The following is a 24572-nucleotide window of genomic DNA, read 5'->3' as shown; positions in this document are numbered from 1 at the left end:
TGATTCTCAAAGTAAGAAAGGATCTCTATACAGTTATCTCAAGATTTTTCCCTTCACAAGCTCTCACAGAATAATATGCACTATCGAGGCTAATTCTCAACAAGTCCGTAGGTCCGTTCCTCGGTTTTTTCGTTTTTCTATAGACCATGAAGCCTCAGTAGCTCGTTCTCTTCATTTTCATTTCTTTTCATCCGCCCGTGGTGAAGTTGGTTTGCTCTGAAATTGTGATTTGTCCCTATTGATTCCCTCCTTTCATCATATGGTAAGTTTAGATTTTAGATCTGTTTCGAATTTCGCTTCGCTAGGTAATCTTTGATGTGTTTCGCAGGTTATTACGGCTTGTTACGAGTTCCTAATCGAAAATGGAAGGTTGTTGTGCTAGTAGTTTATGACATTCTCCGCCCGATCAATAACGACGTTGTTTGGAAGGCTAAAACCGCATGTCCGGCCCGGACTTGACTGTGATCCTTTCAAGCTGATTGGCTCACATCGGTGCGATTTAATCACAAATCGCACCATTTTATGCTCTTCATCGCATCTTTCTTCTCAGCCAATAAGACGGCTTTACTTAAACACAGCAGCCAAACAAATTTGAAGGCTTGTTTGAAGAAATTAATCAAATTGCAGGAAAACGAGAGACAAATTTTGCAACTTTTTACAAACCAGTTCATTTTACTAGATCAATAAAATACCTGTACAGCCGAAAAGCTTCTTGTATTGAGCGACTGAATTTTGCGATCCAAAATAGATGCAAGAAAGTGGGAATTGAAGTTCGTTTCATGCAATTTTGTATAGGTAATCACATGATTTCAAGTGCAATTTGGAATAAATAAGCACGAGTCAATTTTTTTAAAGATTAACAATATTGTACGAGCCCGTAGAGCGAATGCAATTTGTGGTCTTTGAAAAAATTAACAATAATAATAATAATAATAATGAACGTTCTTTAATACGCATTTAAGAATCTCAATGCGCTTACAATTTTTACTAAGGTTGAGATCGGACGTCAGCATAATCAGGCGCCTCTGGCAGCCGCTTTAGTCCATGTAACGACCTCACCTTTTCCCCCCCATCCCACCCCAGGGGAGGACATCCATCACACAGTAATCTCGTGCGTGGGAAATTAACGTCTCCTACCCCTAACCCTGCAGGAGACGGGACCTCCATTTATTCGTCCCTATCCGAGAAGACTAGAATATCTAACCATTTCTTGATGTTGAGAAAGGAAGCATATTCTTCTCAGTTAATTTTAAGACCCTGAGTGTTGGTCCGGCCGGTATTGAACTCTCGACCTCCCGCACAGCAGTCCGGCGCTCTCCCAATTGAGCTAACCAGGCGGCGGCATGAAACAAGTGCTTATTTATTCCAAATTGCACGAGAAAAATCATGTGATTACGTGTTAATAATAAACATGAAAAAATACGAGATGGCTTATCATAATTAAGCATAAGCAAAGCGCGCGCATCAAGTGCTAAAATAGTTTGTTCAAACCTTGCGTTCGGTCAAAACAACCGCGTACGATCCAAAAAATAGTATGCAGTGATATCTTCACATCTTCAAGGTGCAAAAAAGTTCAAAGTCCGACTAAACAGTTCGAGGTAATTGCTCAGTCTAAGTCATGTCCGAATCACTTTCGATGAAATAGAATCGTCGTTTCCGAGGTTTAACGATGTTTGTTTTAATTTCGGCATTGGATCGCTCGAGCAAAGTGTTAGCTGGGTCGGTTCGTAATTTTCAATTTCCTTGGCGATTCCCTTCTCTAAACACCACTTTTTCCAAACCGATAACCAAAAAGCAGTGCTTTTTATACTTGTGTTTTCGTTGTTTGAGCTGTATTTCAGCCGCGGTGGCGAAAGAATAGTGAGTTTACGATGCTGCGATTCTAGAAGACGCCACGGTCTGTCTTGGTGGTCGCGTCGGGCCTGGTGGCTTGTGTCTAACAGTTTACGATTGATTCCGGTCACGAAGACGCGGCTAATCCTATTGGCGGGAAAATTCCACCACGCGCCAGTTTGAGATCAGCTCACCAAACATCGCAGCCACGCGAGCAAGCGCAATACATGGAAAGTGTCTTAGTCTTTTTTCTTTTGTTATAAGAAGTTATGCCAAAGTTAAGAGATACCAGGATCTCCCTTTTTATGCCTACGATTCAAGTGTCATAAATGATGAAGAATTTGTTTTGCTGTACGATATCAACACTGCAAAAAGCCCTGACTTTCCTTACTGGAATTACGAAGCTTTTGAACTCGATATGATGTCTGACGATAAATGCCTAGTTAAATTTCGCTTTTACAAGAATGATGTGTATAACTTAAAGGAAGTCTTGAATCTCCCAGAGGAATTTATATGCTATAATGGCTTGACAATAGATGGCACTGATGGTCTCTTCATCTTTTTAAAACGATTTGCTTACCCTTGCCGCTATCTTGACATGATTCCAAGGTTTGCTAGGCCCGTGCCTCAACTTTGGATTATGCAATGGATTGCAACTGCAATGGATTATCTATATAGGCACTGGAACCATTTACTAACCTCGCTCAATCAACCTTGGCTTTCCACTGATAATTTGGAGAACTTTGCTAATGCTACTTTTCAGGCTGGCAGTGCTTTGCAGAATTGTTTTGGTTTTTCAAAGAGTACTGTACAATGGCCACAAAAAAGTTCACGCAATAAAATTTCAGTCCGTCGCGGTTCCAAACGGTCTGGTAGCTAATTTGTTTAGCCCAGGGGAGGGAAAACGACATGATAGTTCTATGTTATCTGAATCTAATTTATATAACCAACTGGTGCAATATGCTGTTAACATAAATGGAGACCCATTATGTATTTATGGTGATCCCGCCTATCCCCATCGTCCACAACTGCAAGATCCTTTTAAGGGAGCAAGGCTGACACAGAATGAGAATGACTGAAATAGTGCTATGAGTAGTGTGAGGGTATCTGTAGAATGGATTTTCAAGGACATAATCAATTGCTTTAAATTCTGAGACTTCAAAAAGAATTTAAAAGTTCAACTCAGTGCAGTGGGAAAAATGTGCATTGTTTGCACTTTACTTCACAATGCTAGGTGCTGCTTACATGGTTCAACAACTTCTGAATATTTTGATGTTCAACCACCAACTCTCCAAGACTATTTTTTGTAAAACGGTCAACATTCATGCAACATAGCTCAAGCTGTCAGATCAACTTTAACTGAACCTCTGTAGGTGGCAACTTTTCATCTTGACAAATGTTTGACTGTTGTATTTATAAGCCAAATTTGTTGTGTTACTTTGAAATAAAACCAAGAAGTTGCGTTTATTCCTATTTATGTTATTCGGTATTTAAGGCAAGTGACAGGCAAATGGACAGCATCCACTGTTGGGACACAACCTTTATTCTGAACATTTACAAATGATAGAAAATAATAAAATTATACCACTGTATTAAAGAGCTTGCATTAAATGATAATAGAATGTTCGGTTTTGTGAAATGTCTACTTCACACAAATTATCCTTTTTTCTGCAAAATTTACAATGTGGCTAAGGAATAAGGATCGCACTTTCATAAAGTACCTAAAATTTCTGCCTTCTGCATAGTTACAGCAGTCTCAACAAGCAAAACCATACAAATGCTCATAAAAAGATGGAAATAATGGACACTCAGTTTTAAAACAATTTAACAGTCAAAAGTGCCTCTAAGCATCCTTTGGCTTGAATGCACCTTGCATTAAAGTTAGCAAAGCGGTGTTCTGCACTTGCATTTGCTGTAGGAGCTGGTCCTGCTGTTTTTGTTGGCTTTTGATGTTGTCTAATAAGACCTTTGTGAAACTCTCTTGCTGTGTCATGAGATTTTCTTGTTGGATTTTTTTTACATCAAGCTCAGCCTTTCTTAATTGAAGCTCCTCTCTTTTCAGGCTGGCATCTAATTCAGCTTTTTCTCTTAAGTAAGCAACAGTTTCATTGCCTGTGGAACGCTTGCATTTCTTTTGTTCTCATTCGCCCTTCCTCTTCTTGCTCTGAGAAAATGTTTCCATTGAAGCCTTTCGCATTTCAACTGCCTTTGCCGTCTCTTCCTCTGCCTTTTTTCCTTTTTTCTGAATCCAGGTGCTGATCTTCAGCATCTCTCTCTTTGAATCGTTCAATAATGTCTGTCATAGAATTATCAAATGGTGTATGTTCCGGGGCAGTCCCACTGGCTTTTTCTTCTTCTCTTATTTTATTCTTTTGTTCTTTCTCTTGCAGGATTTAATGATCGCGTGCAGATTTCTGATTCACAGTACACCTGGGAGATTCATGCTCATTTAAGGACTCACTTACTCTCTCCCAAACTTGACCTCGCTGCTTACTTCCTCGTTTGTGCTTCCAAGGTTCAAACAAATACATTTCTTGCAATAACACTTCATTGTGTCGATTAGTCCACACCATTGGCTTTTTAACACTGCAAGGGCAAATATAATGTGAGGAAAAAAAATACAGAAATAATATAAATAGATTTGTTGTTTCCATTGTTACTTTTCTATGAATACCTTGAAACTAAAAAAATTGTGTGAGCTGCAAAAAAACATTCATTAATGTTATGTTACTAAACTAATAATATACTTGGAAAAATTACTTAGTTCTGATTGGTTAAGATAAATGCAGTTTTCAGGTAATTCAGTGCAGAAGAGAGTTAATTCAGTGCAGAAGAGGGTTAATTCAGTGCAAAGAAAGAAACAAATCAGACATTCTGATTGGTCAATAATCAAAGAAACTCACAGATAGCCAATCAAATGCGAGCCTTGGATGTCGCAACAAAATTTGAAAATTTGAAAATCTGCGAGCGAAACAATGGCCGGTGTTTTAAGTAGGCTTTCTTTCGCCACCGCAGCTGAAAAACAGCTTAAACAACGAAAACACTGCAAAAAGTACTGCTTTTTGGTTGTCGGTTTGGAAAAAGTGGTGTTTAGAGAAGGGAATTGCCGAGGAAATCGAAAATTACGAGCCGACCCAGCTCAACACTTTGCTCGAGCGATCACACGCCGAAATTAAAAACAAACATGGTTAAACCTCGGAAACGACGATTCCATTTCATCGAAAGTGATTCGGACACAAACTGAACAATTCCTTGAACTGTTTAGCCGGACTTTGAACTTTTTTGCACCTTAAAGATGTGAAGATATCATTGCATAATTTATTATTGTTTTGATCGTACGCAGTTGTTTTGACCGAACGCAAGGTTTGAATAATTATTTTTGCACTGGACGCGCGCGCTTTGCTTATGTTTAATTATGATAAGCCATCTCGTATTTTTCCATGTATATTATTAACACGTAATCACATGATTTTTCTCGTGCAATTTGGAATAAACAAGCACTTGTTCATTTTTTCAAAGACCACAAATTGCACTCGCTCTACGGGCTCGTGCAATTTTGTTAGTCTTTAAAAAAATTTACTCCTGCTTATTTATTCCAAATTGCACTCGAAATCATGTGATTACCTATACAAATAACTTATATTCGCTTAAAACTCTTACATTTAAATTTTCAACTTAAGATCATTAACATGGCTAAGAGACGGCTAGTCTAAAGGAAAAGGAATGTCTGTGGTATGATCATTAACGTCTGCTAACAAACTTACTGGGATGTTGTTGCAATTGGTTCTGTAGTAGGTCACTTCCATAAGGAAACTGAGCGTTGTATGCGAACTCTTAGGTCTTAGGTCTGACATATTCATCGGTTTGTAACACATGGTCCACTCTCCATTGTGTGTCGTCATGTAACAATAGGCCTGAAATGTATTGGAATGGCTTCCTCCATCCGGGTGCAATTACTACATGCCATTACCCCGGGAAAAACCTCGTTCCTTAATGTCTAGGCAATGAAGTCCAACAAATGGACCTGAATATTATGCCACAAAATATCAACTGTTTAATTCGGTTTCACTGTTTATTGCTTTGCTAAGCCAATGAATGTACGTAAACGTAGAATTAAAAATACATAATCCTTCTACTTTCTTTCTGAACAAATCTTGTTGTTCGTAATCATTCCGCCTGCTTACCTATTTTTCCAATGGATTATATACTGACAACTACCTACAAAATGTTGCATTTATAAAATTACAACAATACCGAAATCACTCTTTACATTATACTTGTGAAATATTCTCTCAAGAGAGTCTGGTGTCATATTAAGATAAAGCCCTCCGTCTTTTCTTGTTACCTTGGTTGATTAATGACAGAGGGATGTTACACGTAGATTGCCTTTACAACTACTACTACGAATACTTCCTTTATTTAATAGTGACACAGATTCTTCTAAATCAACATGAAAATTACTTCGACTACTACTATACTTCTTCCTTTACTGTATTGTGACACAGATTCTACGAAATCAGCATGCAAATTGCTTCAACCACTACTACTACATCTTCCTTTACTGTATTATGACACAGATTCTACGAAATCAGCATGTAAATTGCTTCAACTACTGGCTACTACATCTTTCTTGACTGTATTGTCTCACAGATTCCACCACATTTATACAATCTGCGCATAGGTGTAAGATGGGCAAATCTTGGCGTGTGTTAGTAATATATACATCCTGAGTTACATTAAGCTAAAAGATACAATTACCATACAGTTACAAGTTTTTAAAGTTAAAGCTGTCTTTTATTGTAAGCCAACTCTGATGCGCCTTTTATAATGGACATCATGACCTTTTATTCGCAAATTTATGCATCCTAAACGTGGGATCACCTAAAGTTTGGCTGACCTTACGAGCCCAACCAACGTGGCGAAGCCATTTCTGAACATCCTTTAATTCATATAGTGGATAAATATTATGCTACATGCCTCACTCTCTGAACATTTCGCAGACCAACATATTCATATATTGACAAAATACGTAGAATCCAGCGTTACTCTGAAGGATTGGTTCACCACGTTATAGAAATTAGATTATAGTGGCAAGGACATCAGAAATACACCTACCTCAGATGTACTGAAGGATTGGTTCAGCACGTCATAATAATTAGATTGTAGAGCCAAGGACATCAAAAGCACACCTACCTCAGATGTACTCGGCATACGCCCCTGAAAACCACTTAGAGTGATGGAGATCTCCTCTTAAAAAATATGTATCTTATTATTATTGTTATCATTATTATCATTATTATTACTTGATGGGGCAGGGCTATTTGGAGATACGACTAGGCCTATCTTGATTGTACGCGTAAAATTCTGGAAAGTTACTCGTTGAAATACCAAATTGCTGTTGCTGACAAATAGTAAATTTATACAAAAAGTGACTACCTAAATTTCTTGTTATTTTATTCAAACGTTAGTCCAAATCTTTATTTTCATTCTTCACAATAATTGCAAACATTCGTCAAGAAAAAAAGCTTAAAACTTAGCTGTAGTAAATTGCTCGCAAATATGGGTGAAATTTAAGGATACTCTTATGCCTAAAGGAACAACATACATGTTTCATTTGACGTCTTGCCATCTTACAATATCAGATAAGAACCGCAACAGGCATGAGAAAAGTTGTCAAGTTTTGATGCACAATCGGGACAAGCCTAGATACGATTAATCTGTTATGCTCATGTTTAAATATGACACACATAAGAAGGGAATTATGCAGCTCAATCCGTAAATGTCTCAGCGCAGACCGACACTGATGAGCCTTTTATCGAGTGCTCGGGCGCCATTGGTGTTAAAGGCCACACCAGAGAAATGCGAACTGGTAGATGCAGTGCGGAAGTATGGGGAGACATAATCGCCACACCAGTAATCACAATCCTTGTAACAATTTGTGTAACCAGAAACGAAGAAGCCATTGTAGAATGAGATATCACAAATCAGTAGCTGATAGTCGTAGGTTTTGTTCACTCCCACACCGTCCCACAATCCATAAGTAGAAGCATTGTTCCCATAATTCAAATTGGCCTTTATGGACTGGTTAGTTCTTCGCTTGAAGTACACTTTAGCCAAAGTTTGATGATTCAAGAACATAATCTCTGTAAACTAGAAAAAGAGACAATGCCTCGTATTATATGGTGTGAAATTCCGACCTTTTTTACTGCCTTAGTCCAGATTTTATGTGCTATAGTATTTTCTTTAGTTGAGAAGGTACAGAGCAGCAACCATTTTTAGTGCAGTGAACGAATAAATCTGTGTATATGAAATGCATTATAAGGAGAGAATTGTTTAAAAAATTTTCTTGAATTTGATAAAAAAAATACTAACAAACAATTATGTACATCGAAACACCTATGTGTGTGTCATGCACAAAAAATGAAAAAAATGAAGTAGTATTTCGAGATCCATACGCACATATACTAAGCGATCCATATTCACAGATAAGAGGTTATTCAATCAGCTTACAGAGATGTTGTTGCAGTTGGTCCTGTAGCCGACAGTTCCATAAGGAAAAGAGGCATTGTAAGTGACCTCGGTCCTGGGTTTGACATATTCGTCGGTAGTGTAACACATGGTCCAACCTCCATTGTATGACGTCATATCACAGTAGGCCCAGAATGCATTTGAAAGGCTTCCTCCATCCGGGTCCAATTGATGCATACCATCTCCACCAGAATCACCTCGCATCTTAATGTCTTTGCAGTCTTTCCCCAGAGCTTGGGAAAGGAAAAAAATCAGCATACAATTCACTCAAGTCGCAATAGATATCGAAATAAATGTAGCACTGAGAAAGATATAGTTGGATGGTAATAAATTGAACATGCTACGTCGACACACCTATTTTTATTTGACATTGTGTTCCTTTAAATCCTGGAGAGCATGCGCACTGATAATCATCATCGATGTACTTGGCCACACAAGTTGAACCGTTCATGCAAGGATCACTGGAGCAAGGGTTCTGTTGAAAATGAATAAGCTGTCATTTGCATGAAGCAATATCAACGACTCATTATTTATTAAACAGCTCTATCAATCGACGGTCTGTGATTGGTGGACACTATGGTGATACTAAATTAGAGAACATGGGATGATGAAGGTACTTCCGAATGTGTATTCTCGACTTTTGTTGGCCACTAATAATGCTATAAATTTAGTTCACACTATTCCTCTGACAATCATTTTTTTTCCCTGTCAGTCGCTAAAACTGAAACAAATGAATTTGCACCTACCGGGATACTGAAATGGTTGAAAATCGGGCTGTAGATGAATTTGTCTGAGTTGTTATACTTGTCCGATGGAAGCAGTTCACATAACAGTTTTCCATTGGCATCGGGAAATGCAGCCAGGTTATAAGAGAAACATGAAGTGATTTCCAAACAGGCAAATCCACACTCGATATCCTTTCGGACAAGTTGTGAGCCGATTCTTGTGATGTTGAGGTAAGCAAACTCTTTAGGCGCGAAGTTGCTGTGAAAAACACCTGTAAGGAATCGAATCAAGATTCGATTTTACATTTCAAGTTCAAATAAAGCTTCCCCTTCATATATCGTGCAAAAAATATATTTCTGTGTTGAAGAAATGCCATAATCTAGGTCAAAGTTATTTAGTGCGATGCTGTTTAACGATTTTGAGAAACTTTGACGGGTTTGCATGACTAATTTACAAACCATTCATTGCTCAATTCTATCATGAACTGAACTGAAAGGTATAGATTCAGATATAAATCTATGCCGCAAATAAATTGATGGTTTCACTGGGCTAAAAATGTGAGCCTCAAGCTAATGCTAGCATGCCGAAACTTCGCAGATATTTTCTTGCGCCTCGGACCCAAAAAAAAAAAAATGAAAGAGGTCACCATGAGTGCACCAGTTGGAGAGAAGAAAATGGGAAATTCCATGTCAAAAATGCTTATGTAAACACGTACATCCATAACATGACGTGTGCTGTGCAATTTCATTCAGCTGCAAGTTCCCGTTCAGTTTTCAATCCTTTGGACATTGTTTTACTGTTCCATCCCGACTTATATAGACGTTTTGGAGCTCAAATGAAAAGTAAATATGCTAATCTACTATAATTTTTTTCCAAAAACAATAAGAATGTGGATCTTTCAAGCAAAAAAATTTGCTTCGGAGTTAAAGATACTTCGTTCCCAAACGCGATGCCAATTATGTCTGGAAAAGAACAAATTCATCTTCTGAATTTAATTGAGGCTTTGCGGCGAGGGGATAATTCTTTGGAACGGTAAATATTATTTTTAAGTTTTAATGTCCTAAAAGTATTGTTCAATAGAAGATTTTGATTTAAATCGTAAAATTCTGAGAAGTTTCAACGCAAAGCCTCGCAATTTCCTGGCCGTGAATTTTTAATAAACAACAATTCAAACATACTGAATCTACTTCACGGTCTCGTGGTAAATGTAAGAAACTCGTTCGTTTTAAGCTTCTTGTCAGCAGTTGAGCTTTGATTGCCCAATATTTCTTGTTCGTTTATGCCTTGTCTTTTACCCATTGTTTTCGGGAAATCGCGATGACACGGTAAACCCGACACAATAACATTAAGACATCTAACTGACGATGAAAATTTTGGCCATTTTACAGCTAACGTTTAGTTTCTTTCTGTTTTAATTGAAAAACAAATCGACGGTTAACTTTTTATACGACTTAAGGTTAAAATTTGTCAATTCTGACACTTAATGGCTAAATTTAACCACATTAAAACCCTCCTAAAACATTTTGAGGCAAGTCTACTTTGTGAGTGTAGTTCGATTTAGCAGTGACCGTTTTGTGGCTGACTTTTGTGAATGATTTAATGCTTCAAGCTGTTATACATGGGTGTTAACTAAGATCTTAGTCTTCGCTCGTTATCATAGCGATGATGATCGGGTCAGACTTTCTGTGAAGGATTTTTGGGCGATTTCGGTCCTTTCCGGCGCATTTAGTTATAGAAAAAAAAGCAATTCTGTTTGAATGCTCATAACAAACGGAACCCGTTTTTCATTATTTTGATCTCCATCGTTTGACTCCCAAACGTTCAGTTTGATCGTCTGTTTTCTGTGACGTTGCAACAATAAAAACACTCGAAATCGCGTGAAACCACATCTGAAAAAAGGGAGAAAAGGCCAAAAAAGAGGAGTTCTCGGTAAAAGTCAGTTTTGCCGAGAAAAGAAGAATAGGAAAATAAAGGAAGAAAAAAGAAGCAGAAAAAAAAGTGCGACTCATGAAATTTGACTTTCTTGTGCATGGTGCGTATCAAATATTGGTCTCAATTTCCAAAAAACTTTCATCTAAAAAAACAAATGTGTTATCGTTTTCATCTAGAACTGAAGAGTCGTGCTGAATAATCAAAATGTGTTTAACTACTTCAAGACAGTCCTTATCGATGCTTACGGACCAAACATTGAAACTACAAAGTCCGATAACATAGCAGAGTCATACTCGAATCAAACATAAGTTCGTTCAAAACGATAAAAATAGCAAATTTTAGAAACCATACCTTCACAAATTATCAAGATATATATTACGGTCATCGTTACAATCAGATCCATCCCTTGTAGTCGCAGATTGAGCGATGTGGTGGCACGGAATTTCATAACTGAACTGTTGACAGACAAACTTAATATACGTTATTTTCGCAATACTGAAACGAAAGTTTCAAAAACAAGCACCTATGGCCCTATCTAAATGAATTATTAAACTGTTTCCTTAGAATTCAAGTACTAAAATTTGTTTTCCCATGAAGGCTGTTGGAAATAAAATGATGCACGTACGCATAATACAAAGACTATTTTAGAAATTTGTGCAGCTGCGCCAGATAATTGATATTCCTATATTCAGAACAAACAAACTATTCTTATTGTTACCCTTATGATACCGATCGAAGATTAATATGAAAAATAAACTGAGTAAGCCGCCAAAATTTTTTAGTATTTCTGCCGTCAGCTTTTGAACATCCGAGTGATTCTCTAAATTCGAGACTTATTACAGCCTCGCCGTTTGTTAAAAGCTCTAATTTTGGTAATGAGTTGGGTTTATCATACCCCCAAGGGATTCTAGTTGTAGCGTCTGAAAAAAGCGAAGTTTAAAAGAATAATAAAAAGAAGCTGAGCCTATAACTGTGTCCAGAAGTTCAGAAGTTGTTTATCATACCCCCAAGGGATTCGAGTTGTGGCGTCTGACAATAGCTTAGTTTATAAGCAGAATTAAAAGGAGCTGAGTCTATAACTGAGTTCAGATGTAGAAAGAAACGATAAAAACTCAACATAAAAACCTCTCGTGGGTTTATTGTGCTACAAACACAGCTTTCTTTCCTGGATCTCGAAATAAACAGCTCATTCTTGGGAAACAAGGAAACTGGAAACAAACAAACCCTTCTTATTTTTACCATACCGATTAATATGACAAATTTTAGAGTATCTGTGTCGTCAGTCTTTGAGCATCCAAGTGATTCTCTAAGTTCGTAACTTTTTACAGCCTCACCGTTTGTTAAAAGCTCTAATTTTGGTTATGAATTATTTATCATACCCTCAAAGGATTCTTGTTGTGGCCTCTGACAAAAGTGAAGTGTGTAAGAAGAACTAAGAGAAGCTGAGTCTATAATTGAGTTCAGAGGTAGAAGACAGTAAATAAAAACGAAGCATAAACAACTCTCGTGGGTTTACTGTGCTATAAACACAGGTGTCTTTGTCAAATCTCTTTGTTGTATGATAAATCCTTTTTGACCAAGCATGGCTTGACATTAGACTCGTTCTCTTCCGTTATTTATGGAACTCAACGTCGTCTTGGTCAATAAAAACGCCAAAAAAAACTCGGTCAAAACCCAGTTATCTTGACGTTAGGTTTGGTCAATAACACATATGTAATAATTAGGTAACCAGTCATTGCGAGGGTGTTTATAGGGCAACGAGGCGACTTCTGCACAGACGCGAATTTACCCCTGCTATACTGCATTATAGGAAGAATAATTTTATTCTTCTTAAAAATTACGTAAACGGTCCTTGCAAACGAAAAATCCGTCAAAAATCTAGCATTATACGGTTTCTTTGGTATGGGGAGTCTCTAAGTAAATATTGGCCCAAGTAATTCTTAAAAGTCCGCTTGTTTTTAATGTACATCTCGATTGTTCGAAGCTTTGAGAGGAAAACTATGGACAAGTTGTGAATTAATGGGGCAGTGATCTCCTCGTAATCTACATCATCATCCACGTCGTCGTCGTCATTATCATCATTAACAATTTTTTTCTCAGTAAAAAACATCCTTTCTGTGATGCGCATCGTCTTGAAAGCGCTTCGTTTCTAGTGTAGCGACGACAGAATGGCGACAACAAAGCGCCACATGCTGTCCCTTCATATTAATCGATGTGCAAATCAGTACCCATCATAAGGTTTGCGTTTTCATATGATACAGTGTTTTCATAGACATATGAAAACTAAACAATAGAACTAACGCTAGTGCTTCGTTTGCTGGATACGAAAACGGATACCTTAAAAATAATAACAACAAAAAGAAAAGTAACAGAGGATTGGACACCTTAGTTATTACTCTTAGATATTAGAGTGGGAATTGGAATTGAAATAGCCAATGAGAAATATTCCAAGTTACTTCTTTGCAAATTTAATGCATGAACTACTTAAAAAAGGAGTTTAAAGAACATTTATTATCTGTGCCTCTCGGTTTTGCTTCTAGTTTCAGTTGGCATCAGTTTTATATCAGTGATATCAATTAACGTCAACGTTTCCATGCATATAAAGTGAGCATTGCTGACCTACTCCACCTTCTCCTTATCGCCATCGACATTGTCGCCATCATGTTGCTGCTTTTCTAGATTTGTCAGTTGCGTTCATTTTTTTGTAGAAAAGCACCTTCATTAGGAACCGGTCCTTATTCATCGCCTGGGTGGTTAAATAATGTCCTTAGAAGTTCCTCAGTGGAACTATGATTTAAAAATAAATGAATTCATAGAAAGTTCTGCAATATTAATGTTTAAATTTAAAATTAGCAACAACTAAATTACAAGACGCGTCTAATGGGGAACAACTTTAAGGGACTTAAAATTTCGGGTTACAAAATTTTTGCTATACAAGCCTTAAAATTCACGTCGAACGCACAAATCGTGAAAACAAAACGCTTTGATGAATTGCATTCTAGCTTTCGAGAGAAGACGTCAAACCAACTTTCTCAGAAGAGCAAATATTAGCTCACGCTTTCTCTCTAAACATTTATGTCATAGATGCATGGAACATAAAAAAAAACAATGCATTTTGGCTAAATTTTGTATTTGAATGAAATACACATCTTATTTTAGTTTGCAAAAGATTCAACAGCTTCTTTAAAAGGTCTTGAAGGTGTAACATTATATTGGTTTGGTTGGATAGCCTTGTGTTTCAGGGAGTGAGTAAACAAATGATATCATCAAAGGCAACTGATGTTCTTTCATTTACAATTTTCAAGTGAAGTGTTATTACTAGCAGTTTAATTAAAACAACAATTCGACCTTTCCTCAACACTAGGCTCAAAGATGCTATCCCTCCCCAAAAAAACAAAAATCAAAAACAAAGCAAAATAAAATTCAGTCGCTATCTAACTTAAGATATTTTTGAATAGCTTATCGCTTCTGCTACGATGAGCGATGCGAGAATGAACAATGTAATATCATTGACACGAAAATGCTCTCCACTACCATTGCTTTATACTTTAATAAAAGTACTTAACTCCAAAGATATTTATTGTTGCACTCGGTTAAAGCTTTGTGGCAGAAATTCAAAATCATTCTGTTACAGGCAAGGCTTGTCCTTATTCGTTCTTCCGTGTAGGATGAGACAAATATAGGAAACAAAAGCGCTTAATCATCCAAAAGAAAATGCCTGTAGCTGAGAATGATTAAAGCTCGGTATCGTTCTATTAAAGGACGAGAACTTTTCGCTCAACTGTAGTTCTTTGACGTTCAAAGGAGATCTGCGGTCGCTTTATTGGTTTGTCAGTAATTCTAACCTGGATTATCTGGGGTTCATCTGACAAACTAAAAATTTAAATTTAAACATATCGAATAAGACTGACAGTGTACCGTTAACAGTGAATAAGATAGATAGTTTAATAGGAATTACTAAGTCACAGCCAAAGGCTGAATTGAATAACTATTTACAATATAAATATCGTACATTTAAAACTGGGGCTATTTACAAAGGGTCTCTATATAACTAAAGTACTCTGTGCAAATTACCGCCTACGAGCACTGCGGTCAGAGGAGGCCCAAATTTACTGACAAGACAAGCAAGAAGCTGTATAGTTTTACGGCCGGGGATCTTTTAGGAACTGCTCTGGTGTGCAGTGGAAGGCAAGTGGGCCAGTACTAGATGTGAACGGTATGTGCTTTGTTAAGAATGAAATTGAAAAATCGAAATTACCCAAGGCTTTGAACAGGGGTACGACTGGAAATGATTTTTACAGGCACCAAATTTGCTGTAATCATGAAACGTGCAACATCATGACGAACGCGCAAATGAGAAATTTACGAGCGCACTTTGCTTCATGCCATTTATTCAATAAGCTTGCGTGGTAAGCGGCATGTCAGCTTTCTATTGTTTCAGATAGCTAATTGATATAAGCTTTCGCTGTAGACATCATTTGCATCATAAATGTCATACAAAATTGCTTCAAAGACAATCTTTCTCTCGTTTGGATGGACTATAACTCAAGATACCTACTTTTCAATCGTAATTTTTTCAATTTGTTTTGACCAAATTTAACAAGTTTTTGGAGCTATTATCCAGGTCAAATACAGCATCAGTAACCTTGAAGCTTGGTTCTATGAGCTTGAAGTTAGAAACTCAAGCTTACCATCTTCCCGAAACGCACGACTTTCTTGAATCATTACAACCATATTGAAATTGAAATCAAAGAAAACAACTCACTCATTTATTCACTTTATCTCTCACTCGCTCGCTCGCTCACCCACTCGATCATCCATTCAGAAACCAAAAGGCTACCACGGCTTTCATCAACCTCATCCCTGCGCTCTTTTCCAATTTTAACACCACAAGAATCACGTCCATACATGTCCCTGATGGTATCGACTGTAGATTAGCCTCTTTAAGAACGAATTCATGTTTTTCGTATAACCTGGCTGTACTTCCTAGTGTCAACGCAAAGCTCTCATACCACAAATATAACAACTTTGGATAAATTGATCTACAGTCCGATTCATAATCACTTCAGTGTTCCAGTAAGATCAAATGTATTTGTGCTAGTTGTATTTGACAAAGATTTGGGAATACTGAGATCAAAGATGGAAAGAGATGTTTTCCGCGTATTATATCTTATTTGAATTCAAACTTGACCAAATAAATAACTATATAGTTCCGTGCTAATTTCACCCGCCCACCTTCCCTAATTTTGCGTTCGGTGTAATTCAGTTCTTTTATCAATTTTGCCTAACTTTAGTTTCCACCAGTCACAGACAAATGATAGACTTGTTCAATAAATAATGAGTCCATGATCTTGTTTCATGCTTCTGATATATCGCTCTATGCTAATTCATGAAACTGACACTTAGTTTCCTCTTAACAGAACCCTCGCTCCAGCAATCCTTGTCAGAACGGTTCGACTAGTGTGGCCAAGCGCGTCGATGACGATTATAAGTGCACATGCCCACCAGGATTTAAAGGAAAGAACTGCAGTAAAGCTGTAGGTATCTAAATGTTACCACGCTCTCATCGTATAACCTTCGCTAACAATCTCGAGTTTTTAGAGCGTTATGACGGCGAGCAAACATTCAAACAGTCAGCTTTAGAAATTCTAAATGCATAATAAGCAAAGCGCGCGCATCAAGTGCAAAAATAATTTGTTCAAACCGTGCGTTCGGTCAAAACAACCGCGTACGATCAAATAAATAATATGCAATGATATCTTCACATCTTTAAGGCGCAAAAAAATTCAAAGTCCGGCTAAACAGTTCAAGGAATTGTTCAGTCCGTGTCTTAATCACTTTCTATGAAATGGAATCGTCGTTCCGAGGTTTAATCATGTTTGTTTTTAATTTCGGCGTTGGATCGCTCGAGCAAAGTGTTAAGCTGGGTCGGTTCGTAATTTTCGATTTCCTTAGCGATTCCCTTCTCTAAACACCACTTTTTCCAAACCGACAACCAAAAAACAGTGCTTTTTACAGTATTTTTGTTCTTTGAGCCGTTTTTCGGCCGCGGTGGCGAAAGAAAACCTACCTAAAACGCCGGCCATTGTTTCGCTCGCAAGTTTTCAAATTTTGTTGCGACATCCAAGGCTCGCATTTGATTGGCCGTCTGTGAGTTTCTTTGATTATTGACCAATCAGAATGTCTGATTTGTTACTTTCTTTTCATTGAATTAACCCTCTTCTGCACTGAATTACCTAAGAACTGCATTTATCTCAACCAATCATAGCTGAGTAATCTTTTCATGTATATTATTATGTCTGAAATCATTCTTGTGATTTCAAATCGAGCTTATAATTTTGGACCAAATTGCACTTCAGTCAGATCGATAACCATTACTTACATATTTAGAGGTGGTGGCGTATCGACACATCTATACAAACACATGAAGTCCACAGTTATTCTGACTGCAACTTAACACTCGTTTAATTGTTCAGACTTTTCATCGAGATATTACATGCTAATCGCCGCTACATTTTTGGAGTTGAGGGTTAACGTTATAAAATTTGACGACGGCCGTTCTTCTATTCTTCAAAAGTAAGTAACATCAAAAAGAAAAGCAGAGCAGCGACTAGTCTCTAAATACAATTAATAGGACCTGTGACGATGAATAACTTGGTCTGACTCAATTGTTCATTGCGTTTACAATGGGTCAGGAGTGCCGTGCGGATTGAAGGGAGAGAGAGAAGAAATAAGAGGAACTTTCTAGTACCAACGTGCAACTATTTACGAATTGCACGCCCAGAAAATATTTGAAATAAATGCATGCTATATTTAGGTCTGCCTCGGTGTTTGCCACGGGACCTGGAAAGGAGAAAACTTATCGTAAGCCGATACTGATGCGCCTTTTATCCTGGACAGCATGACCTTTTTCACCAAATGCCACACCACCCTTCTCGCCCTTTGAATTAGTGAACGCAGTGCGGAAGAATGACGCACTATCATCGGCGCACCAATCGGTGCATGTCTTGAAACAACCCCCTGTGTGGGCAGAAATCAGGAAGCCCCTGTAGAACGGATCATCACAAATCAGAAGCTGGTAGGAATAAGCCGGATCAGCCCCCACCCCGTCCCACAATCCATAGGAGTTTGCAGATTTTCCGTAATTGAGGGAGGCCTTAATAGCTTGATTGTTTCGGGACTTGAAGTAAATCTTCTTTCCAGTTTGGTGATCCTCAAAGATGATTTCTGTGAACTGAAATAATCATAATGAAATAATAAACTTAATAATTCTGGTGGAAAGCAGAGTGAAGAGAATCAATACAGAATGGAGGAGTCAGTCTGTCTAAAACGTAATTTAAAAGAGATAGAGGAACTTAACAATAAACTTGAAAAACATTGACATCAACGAAAAAACAGTTAGTTATTATATACAGCTTTTTTGTGGAGTCCTAGAAGCGAGGTATTCTCATTAAGTTGTTCACATACAGCTGTTTCGAGAAATTTTGCTGGAAAAAGAGGCAAAAGAGCACACAATAATGTTAAAGGATAATCTGAGTATCCGGTACTCCTTTTATTTCAATAAGCGTGATAAATCAGTCAATCAATCAAACCCACTGTGCCTCGTTCTTAGAGTGACGTTTTTTCAGATTTCCTGAAATCCTGAGGTCAACTACTAACAAGATCTTTCGGGGTTATAACGTGCATTTTTACACTTTTTCCGACAACCTTTCACGAAACTGCTATATTCAATTACATTTGACTAAGGACGATAATGGAGTAATGTGTTTTACATTAAAATCTCGCACAACGGAATATCGATGGTATGATGATTAATATCAGCTAACAAAGTTACTAGGATGTTGTTGCAATCGGTTCTGTAGCCGTCACCTCCATAAGTGTACTCGATTCGAACTCTGTTTGGACTTCACTTCGTGCAGTTATAACACTGCAATAATTCAAAGGATTCGGAAAAGTAACCACGGGTGATTGGGAACTTACTTGGAGATTGTTACAGTTACTTCTGTAGCCGACAGTTCCATAAGGAAAAGAGGCGTTGTATGTGACCTCAGTCTTAGGTTTGATATATTCATCGGTAGTGTAACACATGGCCCATCCTCCATTGTATGACGTCATGTCGCAGTAGGCCAGGAATGCATTGGAATGGCTTCCTCCATCCGGGTCTAACCAGTACATGCCATCTCCTTGTGAGAGACCTCGCTCCTTGATGTCCAAGCAATTCTTTCCAACAAAGGGGCCTGATTATTAATTGAATCGAAGTAATTATTAATCTTTATGTAAGGAAAGAGAAATTTCACTTTCTGATTTTCATGCCAGAACGTATATTTTACACCGATGAGGTGAGAAAATGGGTCACCGTACGTTAATGCGCTTTTAACCGCAAGCTTAGCAACGGCGAGTGAACATTCAATGCCCCTTCGTCAGAGTGAAATATTGAAATACAAGATGCATGTATTGTGGCACTTTGATGAAGAAGAATCAGCAACATCTACTAAGGCATATAGGAAAAAGGCCTATGAAGGCTATAACCAGAGAGTCTAAACTTTTTTCGGGCCTCTTATCACTGTTTCCCACATCTATATCAGCTTGTTCTGAAATTGGAACCCTTTGTAGGCCATTAGAGGGTAATAACACGGGGTTGAACTGTGTTCAACTGTGAACGAAAGAGATGGAAATGAAGGGAATTGTAACGAATAAGAAAGAAAGGGACAGAAAAAGCGTGAATTTCTTATTACGATACCTGTTTTGCAGTCTTTTCCGTTGTAAAATCGAGGACACCAACTGCAGTAATAATCGCCATCTTTGAATTTGGCAACACATTTTCCTTTGTTTATGCAAGGATCGTTGATGCAGGGACTCTGTTTCCACAAAACAGGAGAAAGTTAACTTTATCATCCCAGATAAAAATGCGTTTTGACAATAATCAGAACATTACTTATTTCAAGACCTTTTAGGCTCATTACCACAAGAATAAGAACATTCAGAGGCGACGTAGTGAACTTAACATACGTGCCAAGTTAACCAAGGAATCATTCTTACATACGTGTAAGAGTTGGGTCTCCACATGCAACGCGCTCTCGCCCCCTCCAACTATTGAACGCGTTGCTTGACGAGGACCAAACAACAGCTGTGATCAAGGAGACCAGGCACAAGCAGTTGTAGATAGTCTCCTTGATCGCAGCCGTTGTTTGGTCCCCAAATACAAGTTGGATTTATTATAGTCTGCAAACTTCACAAATATATCGGCCATGTTCACGTCGTATACTCCTTAATCTACAATGATCAGAACTGTTTCACATACCCATCTTTTATGAAGCTTAGCCAGAAAATCATAACGTATAAAATCGATAATGTGACTGCCGATCACGCGAAATAATGTCTTTTCAAAATAATTTTCTTGCTCTAATCTCTGAATTTGCTAAAACTCTTGAAAAGGTTTATCTTCATTTACGATAATTGTGATGTTACTAGAGTGTTTTTCGATTCAAACTACACTCACCGTTTTGCTGAAATGATCAAACATCGGATTGTGAATCAATTCATTGGGCATCCTGTGCTTGTCAGAAGGTAGAAGTTCACACAACAGTTTTCCGTTGATATCAGGAAATGTAGCCAGGTTAAAAGAAGAACATGAAGTGACTTGTAAACAAGCCAATCCACACTCGGTGTCCTTTTGGACAAGTTTTGAATCGATTCTTGTGATGTTTAAGTAGGAAAACTGTTCGTGCTTGAAGTTCGCATATGATACACCTGGCTCATCAAAATCTTGCCGAACACCTTTTAACAGAAGGAATTACATTCATGTTAGTTTCATCAAAGCTGTGGAAAGTGCGACAGAACCTTCCGCAAAACCGGCGACTGAATTAAAACTGTTTAGCTCAGTCCTACTGTTATTATTCAAAATTATGATTAAAGATACTTAATGGAAAAAATTTAACAGGGCTGTTCAAAACAAAAGCCAAATTTATGTTGAATGGAAATATCAGAGAGAATTCGGCAAGTTGTAATATTCGGAATTATACTGGAGGGGATGAATATTATTAAAACCAAAAAAATCCCCTATTATCATTTCCAGAGCTACATCCTTTACGACAAAGTATGTTTAATAGAGGACATCTAAATAACGATTGAAATTTTGGCCATTTTACAGCTGTTTAATTCTTTTCTATTGCGATTGAAAAACAAATTTATAGTTAACTTTCTATACAACTAAAGGTTAAAATTTTTCGATTCTTACACTTAAAGACTAAATTCAACCTCATTAAAACCCTCCTTAAAACATTTTGAGGCAGGTGTACTTTGTGAGTGTAGTTCAATTTAGCAGTGACCGTTTTGTGAATAATGATTTAAAGCTACAAGCTGTTATACATGGGTGTTAACTAAGATCTTAGTCTTCACTTGTTACCATAGCGATGATGATTGAGTCAGACTTTCCGTAAAGGATTTTTGAGCTGTGTCGAGCATTTTCAATGCGTTTAGTTATAGAAAAAAGCAATTCTGTTTCATCGCTCATAACAAACTGAACTCGTTTTTCATTATTTTGATCTCCATCGTTAGACTCCTGAACGTGCAGTTCACATTGATCGTCCGTTTTCTGTGACATTGCAACAATAAAAACACTCGACATCGTGTGAAACCTCTTCTGAAAAAAGGGGGAAAAGCGAAAAAAGAGGAGCTCTCGGTAAGAGACAGTTTTGCCGAGAAAAAAAGAATGGGAGAGTAAAGGAAGAAAAAAAGAAGCCGTGAAAAAACCAAGACGGCGCGACTGGTGAAATTTGACTTTCGTGTGCATGGTGCGTGTCAAATATTGGTCTCAATTTCCGAAAAACAAGTTTCATCTGTAAAGACAAATGTATTTATGGTGTTCCTCTAGAACTGAAGAGTTGTGCTGAGTAATCAAAGTGTGTGTTGTCTACTTCAAGATAGTCCTTATCGATGCTTACGCACCAAACATTGAAACTACAAAGTCATGCTCGGATCAAACATAGGCTCGGTCAAAAGGACAAAAATAGCAAATTTCAGAAACCATACCTTCACAAATTATTAAGATAAATATTACGGTCATCGTTACAATCAGAAAAATAAACTGGCTTCTGACAAAAGCGAAGTTTATAAGAAGAATTTTTCATAAGCCACAACTAGAATCATTCGGGGGTATGATAAACAATTAATAACCAAAATTAGAGCTTTTAACAAACGGCGAGGTTGTAATAAGTCACGAATTTAGAGAATCACTCGGATGTTCGAAGACTGACAGCACAAATACTCAAAAATCAGTTTATTTTTCAAATTAATCTTTTAATCTCTTAGTTTTTGTGTTATGCGTACGTGCATCATTTTATTGCTGACAGCTTTCTTGGGAAAACTAATTTTAGTTCCTTCAGTCTTTGAACATCTGAGTGAATCTCTAAATTCGTGACTAATTACAGCCTCGCCGTTTGTTAAATTTAAGCTGTCGGAAATAAAATGATTTAAATACACATAATACAAAGACTTTTAAAGAAACTTGTGGAGTTGCGCCAAAAAATTGATATTCCCCAATTGGGACGAAACAAACCCTTCTTATTTTTACCATACCGATCGAAGATTAATATGACAAATTTTAGAGTATTTCTGCCGTCAGACTTTAAATACCGAGTGATTCTCTAAATTCGTGACTTATTACAACCTCGCCGTTTATTAAAAGCTCTAATTTTGGTTATTAATTGTTTATCATACCCCCAAGTGATTCTAGTTGTGGCTTCTGACAAAAGCAAAGTTTATACGAAGAATTAAGAGAAGCTGAGTCGATAACTGAGTTCAGAGGTAGAAGACAATAAAAAAATCTAAACATAAACAACTCTCGTGGGTTTATTGTGCTACGAACACAGGTGTCTTTCCCGGCTCTCGAAATAAATAGTTCATTCTTGATTCTTAATAAAGTGAAATCTCTTTGCTGTATGATAAATCCTTTTTGACTAAGCATGGCTTGATATTAGCCTCGTTCTCTTTTTCTGTTTTTTATGGACCCCAACGTCGTCTTGGTCCATAAAAATGCAAAAAGAACTCGGCTAAAATCCAGTTCTCTTGTCTTTAGGTTTGGTCAATAACACATATGATAATCAGTTAACCAATTATTGCGGGGGTTTTCATGGGGCAACGAGGCGACTTCCGCGCAGACGCGAATTTACCTCTGCTATACTGCAGCATAGGGAGAATAATTTCATTCTTCATAAAAATTTCGTAAACGGTCCATGCAAACGAAAAACCCGTCAAAAATCTAGCATTAAACGGTTTCTTTAGTATGGGGAGTCTCCGAGTAAATATTGGCCCAAGTAATTATTAAAAGTCCGCTGGTTTTTGATGTACATCTCGATTGTTCGAAGCTTTGAGAGGAAAACTATGGACAAGTTGTGAATTAATGGAGCAGTGATCTCCTCGTAATCCACATCTACATCATCATCCACGTCGTCGTCGTCATTATCATCATAAATTTTTTTTTCTGTAAAAAACATCCTTTTTATAATGTGCATCGTCTTGAAAGCGCTTCATTTCTAATGTAGCGACGACAAAGCGCCATATGTTGTCCCTCAATATTAGTCAATGCGCGAATACCCATCAAAAGGTTTGCGTTTTCATATGATTAAGAGTTTTCATAGACAATGATGAAAACTAAAGAATAACACTAGCGCTAGTGCTTCGTTTGCTGGATACGAAAACGGATACCTTAAAAACAATAACAACAAAAAAAAAGTAACAGAGGGTTGGACATCGTAGTTATGACCCTTAGCGGTTAGCGTGGGAAGGCGGGTATTTCGAAATTGCTTGTCTGTAATTGAAATAGCCAATGAGAAATATTCCAAGTCACTTCTTTGCAAATTTAATGCATGAACCACTAAAAAAAAAGGAGTTTGACAAACATTTATTATTTGTGCCTCTCGGTTGTGCTTCTTGTATCAGTTAACATCAGTTTTGCATCAGTGATATCTATAAACGTCAACGTTTGCACGCATATAAAGTGAACATTGCTGACCTACTCCTCCTTCTCCTTATCGCCATCAACATTGTCGCCATCGTGTCAACATTAAACTCTTTCTGCTTTTCTAGATTTGTCAGTTGCGTTCATTTTTTTGTAGAAAAGCACCTTCATTAGCAACCAGTCCTTATTTATCGCCTGGGTGGGAAGGGATGCGAGACGGGGTGGGTCGGAGCAGGGCGGGGCGGAACGGGTCGGGGCGGCGGATTTTGGTGGGATCACGTGGTTTTAAAGGGGAACGGAAAGGGATCAGTGGTCGACAACACCTGTGTAAAAGATAGACTACAGACAACTAACTGCCTGTGAGGGGGAGGGGTCATAGGGTCATAGGAATATTACAGAACCCTGTGGGGGATTCAGGTTAATTTTATCGCGACACAACAAAAATCCTACGAATTCCCCCCTCCCCCCCCCCCCCATCCGACTGAACGGTCCTTCAGCTCATTTGATTTGTGCGATGTGTATACTTCAGATATGACTTAACGCATAAGCATCCACTCTCAGACGTTTTGAATCGAATTCGAAGAAGCTGATCATT

General features: G+C 37.7%; 2 protein-coding genes across 2 annotated transcripts; both read right to left on the bottom strand.

Moving 5' to 3' along the window:
- Positions 1-5909: 5909 nt before the first annotated feature.
- Positions 5910-11484, bottom strand: LOC131795111 (uncharacterized). The gene is made up of 5 exons (XM_066161293.1): positions 11371-11484; positions 9108-9358; positions 8716-8836; positions 8344-8594; positions 5910-7983 (listed from the first exon to the last, which is right to left on the bottom strand). Exons 1-5 carry the CDS (start codon positions 11465-11467, stop codon positions 7618-7620), a joined length of 1086 nt encoding a protein of 361 aa, XP_066017390.1. The 5' UTR covers positions 11468-11484; the 3' UTR covers positions 5910-7617.
- A 6394-nt stretch (positions 11485-17878) lies between these two features.
- On the bottom strand, positions 17879-22091 carry LOC131795112 (uncharacterized). The gene is made up of 5 exons (XM_066161506.1): positions 22051-22091; positions 20519-20796; positions 19760-19877; positions 19000-19256; positions 17879-18253 (listed from the first exon to the last, which is right to left on the bottom strand). The coding sequence occupies exons 1-5, from the start codon at positions 22082-22084 to the stop codon at positions 17879-17881; spliced, it is 1062 nt and encodes a 353-aa protein (XP_066017603.1). The 5' UTR covers positions 22085-22091.
- Between the last annotated feature and the right edge of the window lie 2481 nt (positions 22092-24572).

This window comes from Pocillopora verrucosa, chromosome 14 (assembly GCF_036669915.1).
Source record: "Pocillopora verrucosa isolate sample1 chromosome 14, ASM3666991v2, whole genome shotgun sequence".
Classification (NCBI taxonomy): Eukaryota; Metazoa; Cnidaria; class Anthozoa; order Scleractinia; family Pocilloporidae; genus Pocillopora; species Pocillopora verrucosa.
Note: the sequence above shows the minus strand (reverse complement) of the source record. Positions and strands in the feature narration are given on the sequence as shown.

What these genes read in the sequence shown, in the direction of transcription:
- LOC131795111 (XM_066161293.1), bottom strand. Translation starts at nt 11,467, where the DNA reads ATGAAATTCCGTGCCACCACATCGCTCAATCTGCGACTACAAGGGATG. An exon ending in TATCTTGATAATTTGTGAAG is followed by an intron (nt 9,359 to 11,370) that starts GTATGGTTTCTA and finishes GATTCCTTACAG; the next exon opens with GTGTTTTTCACAGCAACTTC. An exon ending in ACAATGTCAAATAAAAATAG is followed by an intron (nt 8,595 to 8,715) that starts GTGTGTCGACGT and finishes TCCTTTCCCAAG; the next exon opens with CTCTGGGGAAAGACTGCAAA.
- LOC131795112 (XM_066161506.1), bottom strand. Translation starts at nt 22,084, where the DNA reads ATGACCGTAATATTTATCTTAATAATTTGTGAAG. An exon ending in TATCTTAATAATTTGTGAAG is followed by an intron (nt 20,797 to 22,050) that starts GTATGGTTTCTG and finishes TTCTGTTAAAAG; the next exon opens with GTGTTCGGCAAGATTTTGAT. An exon ending in CGGAAAAGACTGCAAAACAG is followed by an intron (nt 19,257 to 19,759) that starts GTATCGTAATAA and finishes ATTAATAATCAG; the next exon opens with GCCCCTTTGTTGGAAAGAAT.